The 27,754-nt window shown below is 52.3% G+C and overlaps 1 protein-coding gene and 1 non-coding gene across 2 annotated transcripts; one reads left to right on the forward strand and one right to left on the reverse strand.

Moving 5' to 3' along the window:
- On the forward strand, nt 1-27,754 carry ANTXRL (ANTXR like). The gene is made up of 15 exons (XM_063087022.1): nt 1-15; nt 2,121-2,202; nt 2,309-2,342; nt 3,340-3,419; nt 3,496-3,564; nt 3,913-3,993; nt 4,090-4,150; nt 8,408-8,506; nt 15,627-15,696; nt 16,259-16,337; nt 17,971-18,510; nt 19,735-19,773; nt 20,762-20,872; nt 21,672-21,714; nt 25,582-27,754. The coding sequence occupies exons 2-15, from the start codon at nt 2,182-2,184 to the stop codon at nt 25,959-25,961; spliced, it is 1,707 nt and encodes a 568-aa protein (XP_062943092.1). The 5' UTR covers nt 1-15; nt 2,121-2,181; the 3' UTR covers nt 25,962-27,754.
- On the reverse strand, nt 27,328-27,526 carry LOC134371243 (U2 spliceosomal RNA). The gene has a single exon (XR_010022710.1). It is a non-coding gene; the product is annotated as a U2 spliceosomal RNA (small nuclear RNA).

Here is a 27,754-nt window from a genome sequence, read left to right on the forward strand (position 1 = left end):
GAGGCAGGCTGCAGGGTAGGGAGGCTCCAGGCAGCCATGCACAGGGCGCTGCCCCAGGTCCAGCTGGGAGGAGGAGCAGGGAGGGGCTGCCGCTGCTGTGCTGGCGGTTCAGGGGGCTGTGTCGTGTGGATGGGTTTGGGAGAGAGGCCCAGTGGATGGGATGGGGGAGGCCGTGCCTGGGGAAGGGCTGTGGCTGGGGGCCCAGAGAGGCAGTGGTGGCTGGGCCGGGCAGAGGAAGATAGTGCCTCCTGGGGCGGGGGCTCAGGGCCTGCACCCCAGATGCGTGGGGCTCCTGAGGGCTTCTCTTGGCCTTTCTGGTGAGTGAGGGTGAGAAGTGTTACCTGAGGGAGGGGCTCAAAGGAAAAGATGTGACACCACTCCTGTGTGTGTGAGTGTGTGAGAGAGTGTGAGTGTGTTGGGGTAAGTATGAGTGAGTGTAACTGTGTGTGAGGGTGAGAGTGAGTGTGTGAGTATGCGAGTCAGTGTGTGTGTGTGAGCGTGAGTGAGTGTGTGTGAGTGTGTGTGTGAGTGTGTATGAGTGTGTCTGTGTGAGTGTGAGTGAGTGTGTGAAAGTGTGTGAGTGTGTGTATGAGTGTGTCTGTGAGTGTGTGCGTGTGAGTGTGTGAGTGTGGGTGTGTGTGTGTGTTGGGCTCAGTATCTTGCACTGAGGAAAGCGGCTCAGAGGCAGCCCCTGGCCCTACAGCTCCCAGTTCCCGAGGACCCACAAGATCCTGATTGGAGCTGGGCTCAGCCTGGGATTGACGCTTCCCCAGGTGCCCAGTGCCTAGGGGTTGGCTGAGACCTGGGGCCTGGGCTGTGGCCAGGGCTGGCGCTATCTGTCCCTTTCTGCTCGGGGGGACAGACTGAGGAAATCTCAGTTGCAGAGGAGCTCGCTGTGGGTGCTGGAGGAGGCCAGACAGCAGAGGAGCTCGCAGGCCCCAGGGGCAGCAGCCCAGAGAACGATAACAGCAAAGAGGAGGAGGGGTCCCGGGGGGGGTGGCTGAGGGCCCGAGAGCCCAGGGTCTCTCCTCGTGCAGAGCTGTCAGTGGGGGGGTGGAAGTCGGGCTGGAGGGGCGGCTCCAGGAACAGCCTCCTCAGCCTGGAGGGACCCCTGGCCTAGCAGGGTCCTTGGCTGGAGGCTGAGAGTTTCAGTGGATTTGGGGAGCTGCCCGCAAAACTGAAATCTTCCAAATGTGGCTGGTCCAGGGGAGGGGGGCAGGGCCAGTCAGGGTCAGGCAGGGCTATCAGAGCTCACCCCTGGCAGCGTCTCTCTGCCTGCAGCCTTCATTATCCATGCTCTGGTCAGCCTTGCTGCGGTGGCTTTGCCCTGTCACATTAAAGTAGCCTGAATGTAGGCCCTCCCCTGTGCCTGTGCAAGTCCTGCTACCAGTGCAGCCCTGCCTGTCCCTGCTCATCCTGTCTGTTGTAACAGCACCGGACAGGTCATATCCCCTCCCAAAGCCAGCCTGCATATCAGAGAGTGGCTGCCTGCAGGGACAGCCTTCCAGCTTCTTCTCTCAACTTTGTTCTTTGGGTTTCCAGAGCACATGAAGTCCAGGAGCCCTAGGGCTGCAACTAAGCAGAATCGCTACTTTCTTTAGCAGGGTAATGGGAGGGGGGACCATGTCTGGGTCAGGCATCTGTGGCATTGGGTGATGGGTGCAGGGCTGGGGGCTTAGCAGGACAACCTTTTCCAAACTCAGCTTCACCTGTTGACAGATGGAGTGTCCAACAGCAGGGGACCCTCAGGGTTAGGGTTAAGGTTAGGAATGCTGGTCCTATTGTGAGTCCCTGATTCACAGTGGCACATCCATGGGATGCTCTCACGCTAACCATAAATGGTCCTTCCTGTAAATGGTGAGGTCCCCAAGCCTGAGTGTCCTGAGACAGAGATGAGCCCTGAGAAAGCCAGGCAATACGCATGCTCACCACATCAGGGACAGAGAAAGCCAGGGACTCTCCTCTCCATCACAAGGAGGAATGATCATGACAGGGCTATTTGACTGGCATCGTCGCCTCTTCAGTAGGGTCCACACTAGACAAGGCTCCAGGACAGCTTAAGAGCTGTTTTTAACAGTCAATCCCTCTCTTTCTCAACATGCTTTTTTGATTTTTTTCAGAGCTAAAATAAATGAGGGTCTTAACAGACTCAGGAACGTGGTGCCTGCAGGAGATACCAACATGCAGGAAGGATTTAAAAAGGTGCAGTCCACTAGCGCTCTGGGAATCTACTCGAGTTTATCAGGTCCTGACAGTATTGCTGGGGTCATCTCACTGTCCTCCCCAATATTTCTTCATTTTCTTGCAGGTCAATGAGCAGATCAGGAATGTCAACGAGGGAGGTAAGCTGCCTGCTGGCTCCATCACGGTCAGGTATGGGGCACAGAGCCGGGTGCTGGCCACACGGAGGTCCCTGTGCACGTCCCACCTTGGCCTCTCCCTAGCTCTGCTCTAGGAGCTCGCTGCTGCCTCTCTCAGCTGCAGCCCCCTCCCCTGTGCAGGGGTCGTGGAAGCCCCTGCCCCCTGATGTTTCCCAGGACTGCATGAGATCACGTGTGTGCACTGTGGGGTCTTCATACACACGGGGTGTGTGACCTGCACTCGAGCCAGGTGAACAGGACAAGAGAAAAGCCAAGGGGACCTCAGGCAGACGTGGGGTCATTGTGGACCAACAGCTTGTTCTCCTCTGTGGCCACACTCCCTCTTGCTGCTCCTCCCACGTCTGTCCTTGGGCTGCCCCGCGTCCTGTGCGGGCTGAGACAGCGAGGAGGCCATGCACAGCCGGAGCACACATGCTGGTGGCTGCGGGCTGCAGCTCCTGTCAGGGCAGAGGCGAGCCTGGTGGGGAGTGGACTCCGGTGGGTGCAGGGACCCTGTCCACGTGCCTCTGGCCGGGAGCTCTGGTCGTCAGATGGCAGCAGGGGTGCCGCAGGCCATACCTAGGCAGGGCCACCCGGTGCGGCACCTGCACTGAGCCCACCTCACAGCGGCCAGCGGCACCTCCGTGTGCCCATCTGCCAGGCTCGTGCTTGTCTAGCACGGCTGGAGTTGTCCTTCGGGGCACAGGTCGTCCAGGCTGGCAGCTGGTGAGAGTTCAGGCAGCCTGGTGGGAGGCCCTGAACCAGTTCAGCCCCTCATCTGTGACATGGGTCCTGGCTCAGGCCCGTTCCCACCCTGGGAGTCTCTGGGTGGTGGGTGCTGGTCTCCGTGTTCCCTCCCCAGGCATGAGGGCTGGGGAGCCCCAGTCCAGGCCCTGAAGGGGGCTCTGCTGTGGCCCTGTCAGCTTCTGTAGGTCACTCCTGCTGCCTTCACCGACCGGGCCACTCCTTGCTTCTGCAGCCACCAGGGTTTCCAGCGTGATAATCGCTTTTACTGATGGAGAACTGTTTCCAGTACCGCTTAGGGAGACTAAGGAGGAAGTGAGTCTGTTCCATTGTCACCAGCATTTTACTCCACGTATTTCAGTGATTTATACTCAATGCTTCCTTCTCTTAGGCTGACATATCTCGGAGCATGGGGGCAACTATTTACTCCGTGGGTGTGTTGAACTATAAGAGATACCAGGTAATTGAGAACAGGTAACCAAGTGCCACCTTTGAGCCTAGTTGAGCAAACTAGTATCTAAGGCGACTTTCCCAGGGCCTCCCGGATCGTGGTCTTGTAACCACCCCAAGTGATCTGGGGCCACAGGTGACTAATGCGTGTGTTATAAAAGCCACCGCAGCAGGGGTGAGGGAGGAAGAGCTTTCCACCCCACAGAGGGGGCTGCGGCAGAAGCACGGGTCAGGCCTTAAAGTCTGACCTTCTGCTGTCCCCATGGCCTGAATGCAAGACACCGACCTCCAGGTGTGGGGACCTGCTGCATTCATCACCTCCTGGCTCGAGGCCCAAGCCACATCCCCTCTCTTGTAGATAGAAGCAATTGCAGACAGACCAGAACACGCATTTGGGGTGGACACTGGATTCACGGGCCTGCAAGGCATCGTTGACAAGGTGAGTGCGGGCTGGACGTGAGGAGAGGGTGGGGGCACCTCCCAGTATCTCTGAGGATCACACTCCTTGCCCCCTTCCACCCTCTCTCTATTCCAGCTCGCATCAAAGTTTTGTCTTGAAGTTACATCTGCGCATGCTACCAGTTCGTGTTTAGGAGGTAAGAGCTTAGGAGTCACTGCTGTAACCAGGAGTGTATGTGTGTAAGTGTGTATTTGCATGGTATTTCCATGTATGGGGTGAGTGTGTTTGTTGTGTGTATGTAGTTTTGTGATATGTGTGGGTGTATATGTTGTGTGTTTGTTAGGAGTTTGATGTGTGTGTTGTGTGTGTGGTGTGTGCATGTTGGGGGGGTATAGGTAGTGTGGTACGTGTATCTGCTGAGAGTGTGTGTGATGTAAGAAGGTGTGTTTGTAGTCTGTGTGAAATGGGTATGACGTTGTGTATTTGAGTGCTCTGTGTGTGGGTAAATGTATATGGTGTGCATGTGGTATACATGGTCTACATATATGCGATGTGTCTGTGTGATCTTTGTGGTGTGTGTGTTGTGAGTCTGTGATGTGTGTGTCTATGTTCTGTGTGGGATATGGTGTGTGGTTTGGGGCTTTGTGGAGGAAATTGCAGGTATGTGGGGGTAGGGAGTTTGTCCAGTGTATGAGTATGTTTTATGTGGATGTTTTTGTGTGTTTGTGTGGTGTTTGTGTGTTGTGCAGGGTGTGATGTGTTTGTGTTCAGAGTGCGTGAATAAAGTGTGTACCAAATGTAGTTGAGTGTGTGTACTGTATATGTGTGTGGTGTGTGTCTGTGTGGTATATATGTGTGGGTTTTAGTATATGTATTTGTATGGTGTCTGTATAATGATTTTGTGTGGTGTCCGTGTGTGTGGTATGTGTGTTTGGGTTGGAGGTGTATGTTTCTATTGTATGTGAGTGTGGTGTATGTGTGGTGTCTTTGTGTTTGGTGTGGGTGCATTTGGTGTGTATGCCTGTGATTTGTGTGTGTAGGTAGTATGTGTGTTTATTTGATGGCTGTGTGGTATGTGGTATTTGGTATATATGTATTTAATGTTTGTTGTGTGTGTGAGATATGTATTTGGTGTGAGTATTTGGTTTGCGTGTGGTGTGTACGATGTGTGTATTTGTTATCTGTGTATTTGGTGTTGGGGGGTTGGTGAGTGTGGTGTGTATTTGGTGTGTGTGTATTTGGTGTGTGTGTGTATTTGGTGTGTGTCTTTGTTGTGTGTGCCTGTGTATTTGCTATGTGTATTTTGTGTGTGGTGTGGATGTGTATTTGGTGTGTGCCTATATGGTGTATGTGTATTTGGTGTGTGCCTGTATGGTGTGTGTGTATTTGTTGTGTGTCTGTTTGGAGTGTTTGCATGTGGTGTGTGTTATATGTGTATCTCGTGCTGGTTTTTTGAGTGTACGCATGGTGTGTGTATCGAGGGTATGTGTGCGGTTTGTGTGAGTGGTCTGAGTATAAATGGTATGTGTATAAGGGGTGCGTGTGGTGTGTGTGGTATATGTGAGTGCTATGAGTATTTGGTGTGTGTGGTGTGAGTGTGTGGTGTGTGTGTTTGATATGTGTGGAGTGTGTGTATGTGGGGCATGTGTATTTGGTGCGTGTCTACTGTGTGCATGTGTGGTATGTAGTGTGTGTATTGGTGTGTCTATTGTGTGTGTGTGGTGTGAGTGGGTGAGTGTGTGAGGGGTGGGTGGAAGTGCAGGTGGAGGCTGTGTGGCTGTGCGTTGGGCACGTGTATGAGTGTGTATTTGTGTGGGGGGGTTATGCTGGGGTGCACAGTGTGTAGGTGTGTGCAGTTACTGGGTTTTGTGTCATTACAAAAAGTGGATTATGATGCAAGAACAAACATGTGTTGAAAACTCCCGAGGAAACACAGCAATGGCCTGGAGCCACGTCCATGGGCCACTAATCCAGGGTACTTGGGGCCCAGGCAGAGGCCAGGTGACTCAGGACATTGAGTGTCATATAGTTCACCACAGTGACGACACGAGGAGGAGGCACGAACGACGGTCTCAGGGCAGGAGGAAAAGGAGCTGGGCAGACTCACCATCCAGCACCACACTGGGGACAGAAGGAGCCTCCATGGCCTGAGCAAAGGTGTCCACAGAGAGGAATCCCCAGGGCTCACGTCACCCCAGGTTGAACCGTGAACACCTGTCCCTGAGGTCTGCAGTGTGGCAAGGATGCCTCCCCCACCAGGCCAGCGTCCCCCACCCAGGGCCGCCCTCTCTTTGGAATGAGCTGTGTGTGGGACTGACCTGTGAAACCGATGGCCACCTTGTCCAAAGCCGCCCCACATGGGGTGACTGTCACTGGGAAGAAAGTCCAAGGCAAACGCCTGGAGCCCAAATGGAATAGAATGAGCCATATCCCCAGACCGTCCCTGAGATCCAGGGAGTGTGCCAGGGAGCCTGAGCAAGGAGGCAGAGGAGGGAGGTGAGTTCAGGCCCCTCCTCTTCAGCCTCTGGGCCTCGCATGGGCCTGGGCAGAGGCCTCTGTTGGCCTCTGGTGTAAGAGTAAAGATGCTCTCATAGCAGGGAATCCTGTTTGCGATGGAAATAGTAGTTCCATGCCTTGGCCTGGCATAGATTTGTCCATTTATTGTTCCTTTTGGCTTTTTGCTTATTGCAGGGAGGCTGGTATTAGCTCCCTCTGCCTTATTTAGAGATTGTTCTCTCTGTATTCAGCTGGCCTTTTTCCCTGCCTACATCTAGTCACCATCACGCTTTATTAGTTTAGAGTCCAATCTTGCAGAAAAATGCATATTTGCAGTACATTGTCCTGGAATGTAAATTGGAAACAACACCCCCATGAGGCTAAGAGGCATCCCTGCTCAGGTTGGCCGAGCTGGGCTGGCAAAAGGATACAGGATACAGGCCCAGCTGCTCCTAGTATGGCAAGTACCAAGCCCTGTTCTGTGCTGAATGGGCCCCTTATGAGGTCCAAGTGGCGAAAACATTGAGTGTGCACTGGTAGCATCCAGCTCGGAAGCAGCTGCTGTCCACTGTGGTATGTGGGTGAGGGTCTGGTGCTTGTCCCTTATGGGCCAGATCATGGGAGCTAGGCACAGGGCACCAGGCTGGCATTTCTTGCTCTCTCTCAAAGCCTCAGGGCAGCCATGTGGCTCAGGCTCTTCCTAGGACAGGGTGGCAGCCACCAGATGGATTCCCATGGGGTCCAGGCAGAGGCCATGAGCAAGAGGAGCCAAGGGCGATATCAGGTGGACAGTGGGGTCCTGGAGTGAAGGTGGGCCCTGGGGAGCTCCCACATCTGCAGAGGGCAGTGGTATGGCCCAGCCAATGGGTGACAAGGAGGAATGCAAACCCCTGAGGCCTGGCCTTCCCATTTCCCACAAAAGCTAAAAATGTGCATTATGGGGGAAAGTGCCCAGAATTTTAAATGTGGGCTTCCATTTTTGACAACACATAAAGCCTAACAAAGCATGTCACAGGCCAGCTTCAGCCCTTGGAGGTGCTGCAGGAAGACAGAAGCAGGAGGAGCCAGGACTGCCAGGGTCAAGGCACTGTTCTGTGTTAATGCACCTGCCCCCTGAGCATCACTGGGGATTGGAACGAGCCAGGCCTGGGCCCCCAGGCAGTCGTGGAGCAGATGAGCTGGGGCTTGCAGCCGAGGGCCTGCAGTTCCCTGCTTTCCTGCCCTCTCTGTGTCCCTGTGGCGTTTGCCTCAGGACAGGGTGGTGACCCCCCTGGTGCAAGGAAGAGAACCCAGGGTGGGCTTGGCGTGGCCCTTGGTGGCATAGGAGGAGGCAGGGGATGAGGAATCATCTGGAGGTCTCCAGAACTGCAGCTAAAGCAAGACACTCCTTCTGTGATGGATGCTTCTGGGCAGGGTCCCAGGAGCCTGGGGTCTGCAGCCTGCCAGGGTGAACAGAAAGACAGGAAGGAGGATGGGCCCTGTGGAGTCAGGAGCCTAACAGGCATCCAGGCCTGGGTCCCTGCTCAGGTATGAGACATGGCTGTCTTCAGCCTGTGTCATCCTACCTCCTCTCTGGCCTCACATGAGGGAGGGCCTGGCTGAGCACAAGGCCTGTGCCCCTGTGGCCTTAGGGAGCACTGCAAGGTTTCAGGGTGGGACAGCCCTGGCTGAGTTGGTCCCTGTGCGGGGGAGAGGCAGAGTGCCATTCATGAGACTCTTGGGGAGAGTGGGAGAGGGCCCCCAAGTGCTCACTGCCCAGCCCGTCTGTCTCAGCATGGAACCTCGTGATGCCAGATGAAGTTTTGGCCTGACAGATCCACAGATGTGGGTTCAGATAAAGTTATTTCATAATATGAGCCCTTGGGAATTCTGTTCCGGGGGTGAATCACTATGAACGGTGAGATCAGAGTGGACATAGCTCTGAACTGATCCTCACACAGACATGTTATTCTTGCAGAGCCTTATGAAGTGGTCGTTTCTGGGAAAGGCTTCCATAATGCAAGAGTACAAGCTGATATTTCTTGCAGATTCAAGTTCAGTGACTCCAAAGTCATCAGTAAGTCGCTTCCTCATACCTGAGTCATGCCTTCCCCTCCCAGACCAGGCTGTGCCCTCTGACAGCCAAGGATGCACAGACCTTGCTGATGATTTGTTGTGTACGTAGTGGGGTCAGAGGCAGTGTTGGCAGGTGGTAGAGGGTACTGGCTGGACAGGTAGCCACCTCTCCCTTCGTATGCATAATAGGGAAGTCCTCTGTCCCCAGTGCCCAAGAGTATCTTGGATCCTGGCTTGCCCACGGCCAGGTTGGATTTGGCGCCAGGTCTGCCCTCACAGCTGCGTCCGCCCTGCCCTGTGCTCAGCTCTCCTTCCCTTGAGGACTGAGGACCTGAAGCCCTGGGGTCTGCTGGTGGTGAATGGTGGCGGCCCTGGAGCTCTGAGCCTGGCCAGGTGCACCGGTGCCTCTCCCAGACAGGTGTCCTTCCCTTGGATTGAGAGAGGATGCCAACCTCCAGGCCTGGGCCCTGGAACCTGCCCAGGCCCACGTCGCCTATGTGACCTTCACCAAACAAGTATCCAGCTCTCAGCCTCTATTTTCTCCACTGTAAACTTGAGCGATGTGGCAGTTGCAGTAAGGAGCAAGGTCACATGAGCAGAGCAGTCGGGGCACAGAAGGGCGTACAGTTTCTTTAATCCCCCATGATGTGGCGACACTCAGGCTTCAGGGAGCCTCTGTGATGGCGAGGGGCCCGAGGATGCACTCGGTGCAGGCAGAGCATGCCCTGGGCACTGAGGTGCCGTGCCCTTCTCCCCCCCGCCCCAAGTGCCTGGGGACAGGGCCTTCCTGCACCTCCTCAGCTCTCCCCACCGGCCCCTTGACACACTCATTTGATCCAATTGTGTCATGTATTGTGATGTCTGCTTCCAGGGCCATCTGGTAAACCCAGAAGTCTCCTCTCCCCCAGGGTGGTTCTGGGCCATCTTTCCTCCTTTCCCAGAGTACACAGTATGGACAGGGGCTGGCATCACCACATTCCCACTGGTTAGAGTTGTGCAGACCTGCAGGGAACTTGCTTTGGCCTGTACTTTCTCTGCAGTTCCTTAGGGATGGAGCAACCCTGGCTGAGGAGAGCTGGTGTTTACTGAGCACTTCCCGTGCCAGTCACTGGGCTAAGCGCCTCGCACACACTGTCTCTGTGGGTTCTCAGAACAGCCTCGCTGTGACCCTCTGTGACAGAGAGCCATAGGCAGGGCGGTGGGAGTGTTTGCCCACGGCCACACAGCAGCGGAGGCCGAGCTGGAACTTGTTCCCAGCCGACCTGATCCCCAGTCGGGCCTTCTGCCTCCCTGAGGTGACAGTTCATGGGGAAGGCGGGTCCCAGGCTACCCCCAGGGAAAGTGTTCAGATGCCTCCTCTGCTGGCCTGTGGGTGAACTGGTCTCCCTCCCCAGAGGGCACTGGTCTTTCTCTCCAAGTTGCGCCAGGGTCTCACATGGGCGAGCCCATCCCTCGGTCCTGGGCTCCTCTGCAGACGCCACTGTGCTCCTGCCGGTGGCTGGGACAGAAGTGGCCGAGTACAGCTGTCATTACAGGGAGCTCTGATGCCCTAATGAGGGTCGATTTTCTTGTTTTTAATTACATTTCCTCTGTTTAGAATATTCAGATAACACTTTAGAATATAGAGAAAAGCGTAAGTTTTTAATATGGCACGTGAAGTATTTGGTTTAATCAGTGAAACTTGGTTTTAAAACTCCTTCGGGTCAGCCGGGCTTTGCTGGTTGCTCTGCGCATCTGGACCCTGAGCCGCTGCCTCCATGGGCCAGGCCTGCCTCCCTCCCCTCCGTCCCCAGCACTGGACTGAACACCCTACTGGAAGTCACTTCGCTCCTCTGTGGGGACATTTTTTGCTGTGAATCCCAATTGTTGTAGCCCTCAGCAGTGAATTTTTCCTCTAACCTGATTTACGTGTTTATTTCTCATTATCAGCACCAAGGGAGGTGTAAGAAGGTTCAGAAGCTCATGGTTAATCTCACAATTGAATTAAGAACAACTCATGTGTCCATGGTCCATGTGGGCATGAATCATTCTGGCGGGAATAGCCCTGACCTACACTGGAAAAGAGAAAAGCAATAAAAACTACTTTCGTGTATAAAATAAAATCTTAATTATAAAATTATGATTACATATTTATTTACATAATTTTATAATTATTTTTGAAATATTAATTATTAATTTGAAAATAATTATAATTATAAGAATGACACAGTAGATGTCAGGGAAATAGAGAAAACATGAGAAGTAAAACACTACCCCTAATCCCAAAGTCAAATGTAAGTACTGTAAATTCTCCTAAATACAACATAAGCTTAATTTTGCCTGAATATGATGAAAGGAAACGAAACTGAAGTGGGATTGAAAAAACTGTTGAGTGTCATACAAACGCTTCTTCATGAGACATGTGAGTTCCTAAAAGGTGCCCCTGTTGCCTAAAGGAGATGACAGAAACATTAAGAGGTTAGGGACATGCATACCTGGAGATTTCTTTTGCTTCATTTTTGGTCTGTGTGTTTTAATGTTTAAGTCTCCTGGTAGGAACACCTAGAGAGCTGTCTTGTAAAAGTTAGAGAATATTTCTAAAGATAAGTCTATTTTTTAAGAAATTAAGAAAGAACAATGTTGCAAACCTATTTCTACTGTTAGAAGTCTCCTGAAAGTGTCCCCAGCCACTGGGCATGGCCCCCCTGCTGGAGATGACCGAGCTTCCTCTCCTGCCCTTTGATCCCAGCCCTAGGGATGCAGGACAGGGAGGGACTTTGCCTCTGTCCTGCATCTGTCACCACGGCTGCAGTTCTGGGTTCTGGGCAGCAGAACCCCACGCTCCTATAGCCTTGGAACTCCCGGGTCCTGGAGAAAGCCAGAGAAAGGAACTTCCTTCCAGGACCGTGGATGTCAGAACCTCTGCAGCCCTCCAAGGCCATTAATTCCAACCTCCGAGGGCAAGCCTGGGGCCCGGGCAGCTGGAGTGTGTGGTAGAGAGCTGGTAGCAAAGCCAGAAGGGAATGCAGCTCAGCTCTGGCCTCCTCACCACAGGCCAGGAGGTGCGAAGAAGGTTTGGGCTCAGCAGTGAGAAGGATCCACCGCGAGAAGTTACAGAATCTTCTGAGCCTCCCAAGCTCCTACATACATACATACATACATACATACGTACATACATACATACATACATACATACATACATACATACATACATACATACATAAAAATATAAAACGAAAACACAGAAAACACCCCTACTCCCTTCTCAGGCTTCTCCATCTCTGTAAATGGCGCCACCACCCACCTGGTCACTCTAGTCAAAAACCCAGATGTCATCCTTGGCCCCTCTTACTTCCCCCCCCTCCATCCAGCCCACCAGCAAGTCGCCTCTATGTCCAAAATATATCCAGAATCTGTCCAGCCCAGATAGATTCACTGTAGTTGGAATAAAACCCAAACCCCTTCCCAAGGCCCATCAGGCCCTGCCCACCTGTCCCAGCTCATTTCTCTTCCTCCTCACGAGCTCAGCAGCTGCTGCCTCAGGGCCTTGGCACATGCCACAGCCCAGAACACTTCCCTGGGATCATTCTCTGGCTGGCTCCTCGTCGTTTTGGTCTCAGCTCAAACATCACCTCCTCAGAGAGCACTCACTTTTAATGGAAATATTCATCAGTACACAGTGTAGGAAGAAGGTGTGATGACTTTGAAGCACCCATCACCTGCTTTTATTAATTATCAATCCACACCAATCTGGTTTCCTTGATACCCTCACTACAGGGTATGTTAAAGCAAATACCAGACATTGCATCATTTTACGTGTAAATATTTCATTTCTCTAAAAGAGAAACTGTATCTCTGAAAGACAGGACAGGTCACTAAGCTGCTGTTCCTTCCCCTCCATTTCCTGTCCTTTCCTCTGCTCATGAATGTCACAGTACTTGTTACTCTCTGGCAGTTGTTTGTTCATCGATTTTTTAAAGTTATTTTTAACTGACTCATGATAGTTGTACAAATATGTGGGTACAATGTGATATTTGGATACATGTGTATATTGCGTAAAGATCAAATCCAGGTAGTTATTATCTTCATCATCTCTAACTTTTATTATTTCTTTGTGTTGAAATCATTCAAAATCCTCTCTCCTGTCTATCTGAAATTATACAATAAATTGTTAATTATAGTCATCCTACAGTGCTCTTATTCCTAGAACTTATTTCTCCTAACTAGCTGTCATCTTGTATCCAGTGGCCAACCTCTCCCTCACCTTCCCCCCCGCTTACCCTTTCCAGCATCTAGTAACAACTATTCTCCTGTCTACTTCTATGATATCAACTTTTTCAGCTTCTCCATATGAGTGAGAACATGTGGTAGTTATCTTTCTGTACCTGGTTTATTTCACTTACCATAAAGTCCTCCAGCTCATCTATATTGCTGCAAATTACAGGATTTCGTTCTTTTTTATGGCTGGATACTATTGCATAGCATATCTTATCCCACATTTTCCTTATCCAATAGTCAATGGATGAACACATGGGTTGATTCCATGTCTTGGCTAATGTGAATAGAGCTGCAATGAACATGAGAGTGCAGGTACCCCTGGGACATACTAATTTCCTTTACTTTGGAGATATACTCAGTAGTGGGATTGCTGGGTCATATGGTGGTTCTATTTGTAGCTTTCTGAGAAACCTCCATACTGTCTGCGACAATGGTTATATGAATTTACATTGCCGCCAACAGTGCGTGAGTTCCCCTTTCTCCACATCCTGAGCAGCATATTTACTTTTTGTCTTTTTGATAATTGCCGTTCTAACTGAGATGAGATGATATCTCGTGGTTTTGATTTGCAATTCCCTGCTGATGAGTGATGTTGAGAATTCTTCCACGCTGTTATTAGCCATTTGTATGTGCTCTTTTAAGAATGTCTATTCAGATCATTTGCCCAGTTTTTAATCTGATTATTTGTTTTTTTGTTGTTGAGTTGTCTGAGCTCCTTGTATATGAAGGTGTTCAAAATGTTTGTGGAAAAATAGAATTAAAAGATAATATGACTCTTTCCATGAACTTTTGAAGTAACTTGATACTTTATGAAGTATTCTTTTTGAAGTATTCTTGATATTAATCCCTTGGATGAAGAGTTTGCAAATATATTCTCCAATCTGTAGGTCATTCTCATTGCTCTGTTGAATTTTCTTTGCTGTGCAGAAACGTATTAGTTTGATGTAATCCCATTTTTGCTTGTGTCATCTGTGCTTTTGAGGCCTTGTTCATAAAGTGTTTGCCTAGACAAACGTCCTGAAGCATTTCCCCTGTTTTCTTCTGCTAGCTTCATAGTTTCACGTCTTGCATTTCTGTCTTGAGTTGATTTTTTGTATATGGTGAGAGATAGGGGTCTAGTCTGATTCTTCTGCATATGGATATCCAGCTTTCCCAGGAATATTTATTGAAAAGATTGTCCTTTCTCAAATGTATGTTCTTGGCACCCTTATCAAAAATTTGTCGGCTCTAGATTGTGGATTTACATTTGGGTTTTCTATTCTCTTCCATGGTCCATGTGTCTTTTTTTTTTAAACCAATGACAATATGTATTGAAAACTTCTTTTTCCAATTAGCATAAATTCAGATACAGAAAAACAGCAAACAATAAAATATAATGGCCAATTCCAATGTACAGTACAAATCGAAATACAAGCAATCTAGCAGTGAAATAACAACAGCATTTAAGGAAGGCTCGCATGAAAAATTAAAGCACCAGGAATTGAACTAAAAATCTGGGAACAACATTATTCTAAATATCATCTCAACCCAGATTGTTTTTTTTAGCTATCTCATTTCACAAATAATATGAGAATTAAAAAACAAAAGAATACTTTGGGAGACTGTGCACTAAAGGGCTATTTTTTTCTAGGTGCTAAGATTATAGGTCATTTCGCTTTTTTGTGTGTTTTCTCTAGTTGAAGTTCTCTGCAATGAGCATAGATTGCTTTTGTAATCATATGGCTTTTTTTCTGTTTTGTTTTGTTCTTTAAAGATTACTGCTGATGCATCAGCAGAGCCCACCACAAGGCATATACTGGGGCTTGGTCTTACTGCAGAATTGAGAAATATCCCATTAGCTGCTATAGCATCAACAATCTATATATTTCTTGAAGAAAAATGTCCCAGAAGAAAAGAGCAGCCAGCTGTCCTTTATATGAAATTGTGGTACTGCTTTTGGAAGTATGTGTCTGTTTTTGTAGCAGTACCATTCTGTTTTGATCAGTATGACTTTGTAGTATATTTTGAAGTCTGGTATTGTGATGCCTCCAGCTTTGTTCTTTTTGTTGAAGCTATTCAGACTTTTTTGTTTTGGCTATTTGGGGTCTTTTGTGGTTCCATATGAATTTTAGGATTTTTTTTTTTTTCTGTGAAGAATATCATTGATATTTTGAGCAGGATTACATTGAATCTGTAGATTGCTTTGGGTACTGTGGTCATTTCAAAAATATTGATTCTTTTAATCCATAAACATGGGATATCTTTGGTTTTTTGTGTCTTCAATTTCTTTCTTTAGTGTTTTATAGTTTTTCTTGTAGAGCTCTTTCACCTCCTAGGTTAAATTTATTCCTAGGCATTTTATTTTTTTGTTGCTCTCATGTATGAGACTACTTACTTGATTTCTTTTTCACCTAGTTTGTTGTTGTGTATAGAAATGCTACTAATTTTTTGTATGTTGATTTTGTATGCTGTAGCTTTACTGAATTTATTTATCAGTTCCAGGAGTTTTTTGGTGGAGTCTTTAGGTTTTTCTAAATAAAATCATAATATCTGCAAATAGGGACAATTTGACTTTCTTCTTTCCAATTTGGATATCCTTTATTTCGTTTTCTTGCCTTTTTGTTTTTTATTTTGTTATTTGCCTCCCTCTTTAATGCCTAAAATGAAGTCCCATAAAAGCAGGGAGTCTACCTCCCATCTTTCCATTAAACACCAGTACAGTATCTTCAAATCCTCAGCACATGTCCTGGAGTAGAAGAAGGCAGAGAGGACAAACTTGTCATTGGCCAAAGTGTTAGTTCTGCTTGCCAAGGGCAGTAAGAGGGTAAGAGGAATGTATGGAAGGAAATATCCATTGACATTTTTCTTATATTATTTTCTTTCAGATGTAAATCCAACTGTGGTGGAAGAAACTAAAATAATTTGTCCTGGACCAGTGATAGAACAGCCCAGACAGTAAGTGGCCCTGGTTGAGGCCCTAGTGAGCAGGAGACCAGGTGGTCAGTGTTTATGACCATTTGTGTACAGAATGTGGGATGCCCCTGTGCTAATGCAGCTCTTTTGCATCTGTGAGTGGGCTAAAGGAACACTCCATATCTGTCCCTGATGGAGGCCCCCAGGTGTTCAGGGATCTGTCCTGGCCCAGGCTCTGATGGGGAGGGCAGCATCAGGAGAGGAATGGTGCCTTTGCTCCAGGTCACCTTTTGGAGCTCAGCTAATATACCCTGTAGATAGAGAAGAGTCAAGATGGTGACACCAAGCAGCACCCCCTGGTCACTTAGCCCAAGGCCCCGATGGTATCAGACCCCAAGCAGAGCCCACACTGCATGACCTGCATCCCCCTTGGCCACCACTGCTGAGGATGACCTCACAGTGCACTGGGGAACTAGGTGTCCTTGCCATGCTGTCCACGCTCCGGAGCCCCAGTGCCTGATTTTCAGAGGCTGAGGTTTGAGCCAAGGGCCAGGGCTCGGTCTCTCCAGGTTGCTTCTCACCCTCTGCGCTTTCTGTGCATTAGGCCGATGTTTGTTCAAGTCACCCTGAACAATGGCATCACTTTCCTTGGCAGCAACTTCACCATCACCAAGGTCAACTGCGTGAGTACCACAGAGGGGCTGTAGCGAACCATGGGGGCTGTCCAGAGCCCTGCACCAGTAGGACATATACCCGGGGGGGGGGACAGAAAGGACAACTGGCTCCCGGGTAGGCACAGAAGGCATGTACAGCCACCTTAGGCAGACACAACTGGATTCCAGCTGGGATGAGTGGTAAGGCTGGGGGCTGCCTGCTAGGAGCCAGAGTGCAGGACTCTAGGGCACCCGGCCCCTACCTATGGTGTCCCAGACACAGGGGATCGAGGATTCAACCTGCCCGGTGAGCATGTGGTTTTTGCTGAACCTGTGCTCTAGCTGTGGCTCTGGCCCTAAATACACTCATGCCCTCCAGCCCCCGAGCCTGCTGGGCGAACACCTGCTGACACTTTGCACACATCTCTCAGCCTCTTTTCTGCCTCCTCTCTCAGGGTCCTCAACTGGCCCTCTCTCACACTCTCTCTGATCCCTGCGGTGCATTTCTCTCCTGCTGCTGACGGGGACACTGTTAGGGGTGTGAGCTGGGGCTCAGCTCAGGGACAGGCACCCTGAGAATGAAGGTGCTGCTCCCCCGGTGCCTGCTCTTCATAGCTCCATGTCACCCAGGCACCTCAGCCCAGGCAGCACAGTAGGGGCATGTGCCTGGCAGGAGGGATGTCTGAGCCTACTTGTGACCACCCTTGTGTCCAGTGTCAGCTGTGGGGACCCAGCAGTGCTGACAGTCCTCTGTCTGGCTCTGCCTTCACATCCACGCACGGATCAGCAGACAGAACTCACACGTGTGCCCATCAGGAATCCCACCCAGTGACAGCCCACCCAGGGACAGGCACATTTAGAAAAGAACTCAGGAGAAGCCCTGAGTCTGCAGCCCAGCCAGTCACCCTCACAAGCAGCCCAGCTGTCACCTCTCCTTTCAGCCGACCTGTTCCCTGTCCCTCTGCAGCCTTCTCTCTAAGCAGCACCTGGAATTAGGAAAGGACTGGGCAGCCTGCTCCCCTCGGATGCAGCACACGGGCCCTTCATCATGAATAACAAGCAGGAGAAGAGGTCCCATTCCCTAAGCCTGCAGGGACCTGGCCCTGTACTGAGACTTTCTCTGAACTCTTAAAGCTCACAAGTGCCCAAAAGGGAGGGAGTCTTGTTTCCTTTGTACAGATGTGGAAACTGAGCAGGTGTGGCCCAGGCTGCAGAGCCAGGCTGTGGGTGGGACGGGCTACTGGGAGATGGAGCGGGTCTCAGCCCTGCCCCTGGTCCTCACCTCAGTGGGTCCCAGCAGCCTGGCCCCCACCATCTGTGTACCTGCAGCAGCTGTGTCCTCACAAAAGCCCTGCACTGTCATCTGAGGTGTGCAGAGAGGGCGGGTTTGTCAGACCTCGAGGCCTTCAGTCCTCCTTTGTCAGGGCTTTGGGGCAGAGCCTTTGACCAAGGCCAGAGGTGGGGTCTGTAGCTCTCTGAGACCAGCCCCAGCTTCTAGTCCCACTGTGGTCCCTAGGGGTGTGACAAGCTGGGGACAGGGGGAGTGGGATGGTGGGATGCCAATTGGTGGGCACCTGGGAACAGGCCACCCAGGCCCTCCCAGTCTTCTGCCATTGGCAGTGTCTGTCCTGCCTGGATACAAGGCAACCTGTTTCTCTTAAAGGTGACAAGTACCACCCCACGCCCCACTACTACACCAGAGCCAACTGAGCCTGTCAGAACACCTAAACCCACTAGACTACCAGAACCCTTTAGCCCAAAAGAACCCGTTGAAATGATGGAACTTGTTGAAACAATGGAACCTGTTGAAACAACAGAACCTGTTGAAACAATGAAACCTGTTGAAACAATGGAATCTGTTGAAACAATGGAACCTGTTGAAACAATGGAACCTGTTAAAACAACAAAACCTGTTGAAACAATGGAACCTGTTGAAACAATGGAATCTGTTGAAACAATGGAACCTGTTAAAACAACAGAACCTGTTGAAACAATGGAACCCGTTGAAACAATGGAAATTGCTGAAACAACAGAACCCGGTAAAAGAACAGAACTTTTTAAAACAACGGAACCTGTCATGCCCCGAAAACTCATTATCTCGGAGCAACTGCACAGCAACCCGCTGGTCCTCGTCGCCATCGGGCTGTCCCTGCTGCTGCTCCTGCTACTGCTGTGTCCTGTCCTCTGGCTCTGCTGCAGGAGGGTGAGTACAACTGCCCAGCCAGCCCTGGGCCCAGGGACATGCCCACCCTCTGAAGGACTTGGGCAGGTGACGTCCCATGATTCTGCCTATGGGCAGTTTCCCATTCACTGCAAAATCATCATATGAGCCAGTGAGGGACACACACTGTCCTCACCTTCCCCCACCCTAGGGACAGCCTGGGCTCCATGGGGCCTCCTGCCCCAGGACAGCCATGCACAGCTGGCCTGGCAGGCTCTGGACACTGGGCTGAGGCCTGCTCTGCCCCCAGAGAGAAGGGACCCCAGGGCCCTTGAGACAGGGCCACCCACAGCAGATGAGGGGTCAAGAGGCGCCTCAGGCAGATGAGGGGCCACGAGGCGCCTCTGTGGTGAGGGAGGGAGACAGGGTCCTACATGAAGTGCTGATGGCCCCAGTGGAGGATGATGCTGGCCAGGGAGGAGGAGTGGCCTGTGGGATGCTGTGCCTTTAGAAGCCAGCAGGGACCTTTGCACAGTCTGGAAACTGTGCCACCCTGTCAGCTGCCATGACTAAGCACTGGCACACACGGGCCTGCTGGGGGTGGGTGGTGCACAGAGAAGCCACTGCCATTGACCACGGGGGATTGCTGTCCTGTGTTGGGCTATGCGGCCTAAGGGTGAAATGACGGCCACTATGGGGCGTGGCAGCACCACACGGGCAGAGACGGGCACCCGGGAGGGGAGGCAGAGGGACTGGGAGCTGGGGAGGCAGGACACGTCCCAGAGCACAGGCTGAAGGAGGAGGACGGGGCTGGCAGGGGCGCAGGCACGACCTCTGCACTCGGCGCAGCCAGGACAGAAAGCCGGGGCCTCACCCCTGAGCCTGGGAGGCGGGGGAAACCTGGGGACAGAGGGGCCACCAGAGGAAGGGAGCTGGGGAGTGTGCTCTGGTCTCCATGGGAGTGTGGGCTGATGGAGACACTTGCAGGTGTTGGGGTTCTCCAGGGACCAGACCCCTTAGCCTGGCTGATCTCCAGGACCCTACGAGGGAGGGACAGGGCTTCCCGTTGGGAAAGATTGGCACCCAAGGATCCAGGAGGTGGAAGCTGCTGGCCACAGCACCACAGGCACAGGGCACCCCATTGACACCCCGAAGGCCATGGTCTGTCCTGCTGCTCCAGACCTGGGTCCCCTGTGTCTGCAGGGCCCAGCCACAAGCCACCCTACCACACCCAGCCCTTGTTTAAATGTCTTTTTAACATTCTAGAACCCGAAGGAGCCAATACCTGTGCTGCAGCCGGAACAGGTAAGTCTGGGTTTAGATCCTGACACTGTCCCTTCTCTGAGGAATTCAGTCACCGTCACACAGAGGCATCATGGAGCCTGCACCACCATCCGTCACACACCTGGACAAAGACAAGGGTGACAGAGGGGCAGGGAGGCGCCCCAGAAGGGCAAGGGATGCATCATGATGTCACCCAGACAGCACCTTCCCACACTCCCAGCTGAACCCAAGTTGGGGCCTTTGTCCCCAAATTAGCCACTGGGGGTGGCCTGTTCCAGCAACTGCGAGGATCCCTCCTGAAGTAAATGGGGCTTTTTGTCCTTCCCGGAGGACTCTCTGTATGCTGGTCCCGCCCAAGGACTCAGGTGAGATTTTGGAAAAGGAGCTTCCTTTGAGGGGACCTGGTCCCCACTCCAGACTCTGGCCGTGTGCTGGCTCCGTGGGATTTGTCATAATGCCTGAGTCATGGCAGGGCTGAGGCCTCAGCTGGGCTTAGCCTTTAGGGACTGCAGGGCTGAGGAGGTGGAGGGAGTGACCTGAGAGGGATGCCCGGCCCAGGTGAGCCCAGGACCAAGGTCCGGGGTGGCTGTGGCTCACCTGGGTCAGGCTTGACCCAGTGGCCCTAAGAAGTGGAGCTGAGGCAGGGAGGGGTGGACTGGGTGTGGTAGGAAACTGTGGAGGTGGACAGTCACCTGCAAACACTGGGACCATTGCCCAGCCCACAGCCCAGGCTTGTGCTACCACAGGTGGGCCCCAAGCAGCCAGGGGACAGGAACAGAGCTGTTGACACTTTGGGAAGGGCCATCCTGGCAGATCAGGAGGAGCTAGACGGTTTTCCACGTGGAGCACACGTCCATATGGCACAGCGGCTCCTCATCTGTCCTTTCAGTCACCCCACAGACATTAGCTGATGGCCAGCTTGGTGCCACATGCTTGGGCTACAGGCACCAGGTCCCTGCTCCCAGGAGCTGCCAGACAAGGAAGCAGACGGTTGTTTTTCTCTTCCTAGAAGCCTACGCCACCGCCGCCACCGCCACCAGCACCTACAAACGCATGTCCCAGAGTGATGGTTTATTGCTGTGCGTGCAGAGGGGGACCCTGCGGGACGAGAGGGATGGAGGTGAGAAGGGCCTTGTGGGGAGGCGGTGACCCCCAGGCGGGGACTGCGGGAAGAAGACATGGCTGTGTGGACACTGGACTTTGATCTAGTGGGGCTGGAGGAGAACTGGAGGGCCACAAGTATGGGGCCCCTGTCCCCAACCCCATCAGGCCTGGTCCTGGCTCTGTCCTTGTTGGGATTCAGGCTTTCTTCTGGGACCTCCGCCTTTTCTGCAGCCTTAGAGGACAGCAGGGGAAGCCAGCCCCGCCTATCCCCTGACAGCGAGTGCCACAGAGAAGCCAGTACCCACCGTCCAGTGGGAGGTGGCACCCGGACCTGTTCCGTGCCTTCCTCTTGCCTCCGCCCGCATCTCGGGCACCTGCCCCCTGAGCAGGGCCGCGTCATCTTCCCTGCCTTCTCCTGGTTGCCCCTAAATGCAGCCTCCTTCCTGTCTCCAGCTGCTGCCCGGGCCCCCATGCCCACCACCTCTTCCTTTCAGGGCCTCTGCTTGGCCACCACACAGCCCCCCAACCTTCGATCTTTTCCTCTATGACCAGCCCCTGGCTTCTCCTCCTTCACCAAAAGTCCTGCTCGGTTCCAGATTCCAAACCTCTCTGGGGCCAAAAGGGACCCCTCCCCAGTCACTAAAGGCTGGCAGGCCCCTCCCTGGGGGGCGGCTGGAGCTCTGTGCTCCCGGGCAAGGCTGTCGGGAGCTGCAGGCTGCACCTTCTGGGGGCCACATCCCTGCCATCGAGCTTCCTCGGGGCCATGTCTGCTTTCAGGGCAGTCCGGATTGCTCATGCAACTTCCTTCACCCCAGCTCCTACCAGGTGCCACTGATGTGGTGTCAGCCCGGGGCCCAGGTGAGTGGGTCACAGGGACACCCCTGATGGGCACAATGGCCACTGCTTTTGACCTTGGCAGTTGCCCCTGGGATTGGGGCTCGGGGAGCCATGTCCAGGCATCTGCCAAGGGGGGGTGCCCAAGACAGGGAGTGGCTGCTCCCGAGCCTCCCAGACAGTTTCCAGACATGGCGCCTGCCGTTCCATGGCTGCCCACCTGGTGCCAGGAGTGATGCTGGGCGTGGGTGACAGTGCTCTCTGGCCAACAGTGGCCAGTGCTACCAGGTACTAAGTTCCCCTCCTGTGTTATCACCTGTGACCATGGACTAATAGAGAGAACTAATTGTTAGGCTTGTCGTCATTTGAATTTAGTAATAATGACAGATGATATTTATTGCATCTCCTGTGGGCCAGTTGCTAGCCTAAGAAGCTTATGAGTTTTCTCTGTGCCCACCCTCCCAGTACCTGTAGGAGTAGGTGCTGCTATTAACCCAGCATGCCAAGGGGGACCGAAGCACAGAGAGGCTGAGTGACATGCTCCAGGTCATAGAGCCAGGGAGTCTGAGAGCTGGTCTTGAACCTGGGCCTGGCTCCCGCCCTTTGCCCTGCCCACCCTCCTGCAGGTCTGCACTCGTGACCTCATGATGGTTACCCCCAAACCCTGGAAGGCAGCCCTGCTCACTTTCAGAACCCCCGAGAGCCCTGCTCCTGGCTTGGAGGAAAAGGCTCCTGGAGACACAGGTGGCTCAGGACAAGGTCTGAGGGCACAGAGGGGAATGTGAGCAAGGTCCCTGACAGGGCCCAGCAGGACAGGGCAGGAGGGCAGCAGCAGTGCAGGGTCTGGAGGGGAGGACGGCCAGCGTCAGTAAGATGGAGTCTCAGTAAGCCAGAGCAGCATTGAGGGTCTTTGTCACTCTCATGCCCCAGGTCAGGCTTTATGTATGAATGACAGCTCCAGGCAATCCTGAAGGTTTCACTCTGCGTGGACAGCTGTAGGGACTGGAGGGCTTTCCTAGCCACAGCAGGCTCTGCAGGGGATCAGTGGGAGTCCAGGCAGCCTGGGAAGAGGGGGCTTGAGTAGCAGAGGAGCTCAGCAGGGCCAGGAGGCCGTGGAAACCATGGGCAGTGTCTGGCTGCAGCCCCCACCGTGGACTGTGGGCATGGTCGGCCCCTCTCCCAGGTGGGGAGGTCAAGGCAAAGCGACTCGCCCATGCAAGTCGCAGAGCTCTTTCCAGCCCTCCAGCCTCAGATGCTGAGGATGATTCACTTACAGCCTGAGGCATGTAGGGTAAGGATGGGCAGACCTAAGGTGACCTTGTTCATTCCTGTGTGGGGTCTCTGCCGTCGCACACAATTTGGGAGTTTTCATACCTAGGCCCAGATGGTGCATAAAGATGTCATGGCCTCTAACTTGTGCCATAAAATACGTGCAGAGTAGAAGAGAGAAGTAATTGTCGGGGAGGCTTTGTTCTGGAGGAGAATGGTATGTTTCCATGTCCCATCTCTGGTGGGACTGGTCATCCTGGCTGCTGCGTGCTGGGCCCTGAGGCAGGCCTGAAGCTGTGCAGGGCAGGAGGCTCATCCCAGCGGGAGGCCCTGAGTACGGGCAGCAGATGTACCCGGAACCACCTTTCTCCCCACTGCCACCCTCCGTCACCCCCTTATGGCTTTCCTGTGCATCCTGTTCTGGGTGGAACACGATGCCCTCGCCATCAGATTCCCATGCTCACATGTCAGGCACATCTGTCCTCTCTATGGTGTGTGCAGGGGTTGGGGCAGATAGAGAAGGACAATCCCTTGGGGTGCAGATCATTTTGAGATACGTCCCCAGAGCCATTTAGAGCCTCCCCCATTGAATCCAGTAAAGGTGAAACTCATCTTTATACAGGCAAAGAGCTGTAGCCTCCCAGTGGTCCTAACCCCCAGGGCCCTCCTTGTCCTGGGGCCTTTGCAGATTTGGGACGGTAGCATTTACATGGACCCAGGAGTCCTTGGCTTGGCTTCGGTTCCAGTATAAATGGAGCTGGTCTGCAGCAGCTCCCTCAGCCCCGCAGTGACTGCCACAGGGACCTGGAGGCCACAGCGCTGTGCACCTGTCACCAGCCTCCTCCTCTTCCTGTGCAGGCGGACCTCACAGTGGTCATAGCCACAAGCAGGCTAATGGCACAGGGGTCCCAGGAGGGTTGAGAGTGGCCACCATGGGAGGAGTGGGGGCGATAGAGCCATGACAGTGGCCCAGGCCAGGGAAAACCCACTCAGTGACATGGGCAGAGGTGGCAGGGGAAGGCAGGTGCAACTGAGAAGACTCGATCTGAGTCCTGATCTGGACCTGCTCAGCCCACTCCTCCTGCTCTTTCTGTCAGGATTTGGGGGGCTGGTGTTTATTGCAGGTCGTCTGCCTGGGCAAGAGTGTTAGTTTCCTGTTGTTTCCACAACGCATCCCCATACCCTTAGTGGCTTGAACAGGGCACATTTCCTCTCTCCCTGTGCTGGAGGCCAGAAGTCCGATGGGATTTGTTAGTGTAAACCAAGTGTGGCCCGGGCTGCACTTGCTCCAGAAGCGCTGGGAGAACAGCTTCCCTGCCCTTCCCAGCCTCTGGAGCCACATCCCAGTGTGCCAGGGCGCTCGTGATCCCTCCTCCATGTACATGCGGGCACTGCAGAGCCTTAAAGTGTGTCTCCTTCCATCACACGTGGGGGTCCCTTCCTTGTGTCCCCTGTGTCCCATGTGTCCCCTGGGATTCCATAGCATCACCTGGATCATCCAGCTTAATGTCCCATCTCAGCCTCCTCAGCTTAGTCACAGCCACGAAATCCCTCTTGCCACGTAAGGAACCCAAGCCATGGGTTCCAAGGATTAGGACCTGGATACCTCTCGGGGCCACAGTAGCGAGCCAACCATAGCTGGCCACAGCGAGCCACTGAAACAGAAACTTCTCTGAGCGGGGACTGTCTTATTCTGCACCTTGCACATAATGGGCCACGTAAAGAGAGGCAGGGAGGCCTGAAGTGTGACTGGGCGTGGCCCAGGGTGGGGTCACAGAGCACACTGAGGAAGATCACACAAGGGCCTTTGTTCAGCCTGTTCTCCTGAAGGCTTGGCTGCCATGGGGTGCCGGTAGGCTTCTCTAGGTTTAAGGTTCTCACTGTGGTCCTTGAGAAACTGCTCCCTGGAATTCAGTTGGGCTATGGAAAGGCCAATATGGTCTTCCTCCTCCTGCTGCACCGCCTCCTGAACACAGTGGCCCCTTCTCTGTCTGCCTCTCCTGGAGTCAGAGTGGCCAGAGACAGTGCCATGTGGCCTGTGTGCCCCAGGCCCGCTCCCTGACACGTGTGGGCCCTTTAAGTGAGGACTGGTGGTCCTCAGCTGAGCCACAGTGGGGCAGGGTGCTGGAGAGATGGCAGCAAGGCAATGGGCAAATGGTTGTGCAGACAGGTTCTGCTGTCCCTGAGGGTGTGGATCATTCTTTTCCCAAACCAAGGGGCCGGCAGAGCTGCTGCCTCCACAGCCCATCACCCACCCGAGGATGCCCCACCTGCCCTCGCCCAGAGCCCGGCCTGAGGGCTGTGGTCAGGGCTTGTCCTTTCCACACACACTCCCGAGGGCCTTATGGGCACTCCTGGGCCAGAGGGAAGTCAGGCGTTGTCCTTGCTCCCCAGGCTCCCAGCCCAGGGTGAAGCAACGTCAACCCCTGAGGAAGGCGGGGAGACTTTCCATGCCTGAGCTCAGTGTGGAAGAGACATCGAGGCTGGGGGCCCGCAGCCCAGGGGGGAGGGGAGCAGCAGTGAGGCCCACCCTGCAGGTCCCAGGAGGTCCTGAGCCAGGCAGTGGCAGCCCCTGGGCCCAATTCCAGGTGTCCAGGTGACGTTCTCTGTCCTCTCCTACAGAGGAGCTGCATTCACTGTACCCCCATGAGTCCCCTGGGCATGCGGGCCCCCTGCAGCCCCAACGGCACCTGTCTTCCTCCCTGCTGGGACAGCCGCCCCCTGCACTGCTGCTCCCGCTGCCGCTGCCTCCCAGCCACATGTGCCGGGCCGCCCTCCAGGATGCTGCCGCTGCTCCCTCCCTCTGCCCGGACACCCTGCAGGACCCCTTTGTCACTCCCAGCCCCATAGCCCAACCTCTAAGGGCCGAAAACCCACGATTAAGAGGTCTTTGTTTGCTGAATTGGACACGAGTGTTGAGTTTTGCTTTATGGCCCAAAGGACTGGAATATGTTGCTGGTAGCAACAGAGTTTATCACCTGGGAGATTGGTCCATGGTGTGAGATGTTTCACATTGCACCTGCCAGCACAAGGCCCCTGGTGTCCTGTGGATGCGAGGCATGCATGAGTCCCACGCCCAGCGACCCTGTTCATCTGTCACTGCTGGGACACACGGGGCCTAACGCCAAATTCTGCATGAAAAGAACCCAGCAGTCTTTGAAATACAAATGTGATCCTGTTTTTCCTTCCCTAGTTTTTTGCAAGGAGAAGTACCTGAATTTCTCATCTCATGCATTCCGTGTCCCTGGTTTCCATTTTTTGGCTACCTAAATTCCAGAAGTGTAGAAGAAGGAGTTAAGCCCTTTTTGGAAGTGCTACTTCTCTTTCCAGTGTTAAAAGAAAAACTTTAGATAAATTAAATTTAACAGAGTTTAACTGAGCAATGAATGATTAGCAGCAAATTGGGCAGCCCAGAACCAGATAGGTTCAGAGTGATTCTAGGGCTACCATGTGGTTGAATAGCATTTATGGACAGAAAAAGGAAAGTGACATGTGGAAATGGAAGTGAAGTACGTAACACATGGCCTGGTTATGGCTGAGCATTTGGCCTATTTGAACCTGGTTTAAATAGTTGGCTGCCGGCTTTTGAATGAAGTTCAGCTACGGTGACTGGCTGAGACTTAGCTACTCATAATGACAAGAGTAGGCTACAGTCTACCATTGTTAAGTTACAGTTCGCTATGTACAGAGAAACCTTTAGGTCAAACTTAAAATATGCATGGAGGCAGCTTTAGGCCAAATTAATTTAACATTTCCCCTCTTTTGGTCAATCTCTCAATTTTCAGAGATTGACCAAAGCTTTTGACATGGATGTCACTCTCTGTCACCATCATAAATGGACTTACTTGATCTCAAATCCCATTGGACAATAGCACAACTGTGGGTTTTATAAGACGGGAGCAAAGAAAGCCAACAATAGGAAAAAAATCGTTGATGAACATCAGGTTACTTTTTCATAAGGGTTAGAGCAGAGGGGACTTCCTTGTTATGCTGGATTCTCCTGTTCTGAGGAAAAAACAAATTGATCTGTTTGGGGATCGATTTGTTTCCTTAAAGTTTCAGTTTGAGAATGTGGCACTTAGCATGAGTGACTCCAGTTTGGTTTGGTCTGATCTGTGGTCTGGTCTAGTACAGGATCTCAGTTCAAAACAATAGCCTCCCACAATCTTATTTAACAATTCCCCCCTTTTGCTCAGGTTCTCACCTAAGTGAGAGTGTAACCAAAACTTAGGGCATTAGTGTGGAGTATACTATAAAGCAAATATATTTCACAGGGCCTAGTTTCTTGTACTTTCAGGTTCAGTCTAACTTCTTAAAAGTACATATAAAATGTTGACCTTTCAAAAAACAGGAAATTTTCCCCAGGCTATAGTCTCTGCTGTAAGATGAAAAATTGTAACAACAGCAAGGCTGCTGGTTCAAAGACAGACAAGCTACTGATTGATGTGTAAAGCTGTGTGGGGAGAAGGAATGTTTGCTAAGATCAAGCTTTTGTTGGTGGATCACTTAATTAAACTGATAAGAACAGATACTACACTTGATCTTAGCCAAAAGGCCGAGAAGCAATGGTGGATCACTTAAATTGCCTTATGGAATGTCACTTTGCTTGTGAATGTTACCTGCCTATATTGTTAAACTATAACCCCACCTATGTTCTCTTCCTGTAACTTCCTGGTCTGGAGAATAAATGTGGGAAGAGAACCCCAATTCATGGTTAATTTCCCAAATGGAAGGAATGCCTCTCTCTTGAGGGTTCCTGGAGATTAACCACTTCGGGGCTTCTCACTGCTCAGAA

The sequence above is a fragment of the Cynocephalus volans genome, chromosome 2 (assembly GCF_027409185.1).
Source record: "Cynocephalus volans isolate mCynVol1 chromosome 2, mCynVol1.pri, whole genome shotgun sequence".
NCBI classification, from domain to species: Eukaryota; Metazoa; Chordata; class Mammalia; order Dermoptera; family Cynocephalidae; genus Cynocephalus; species Cynocephalus volans.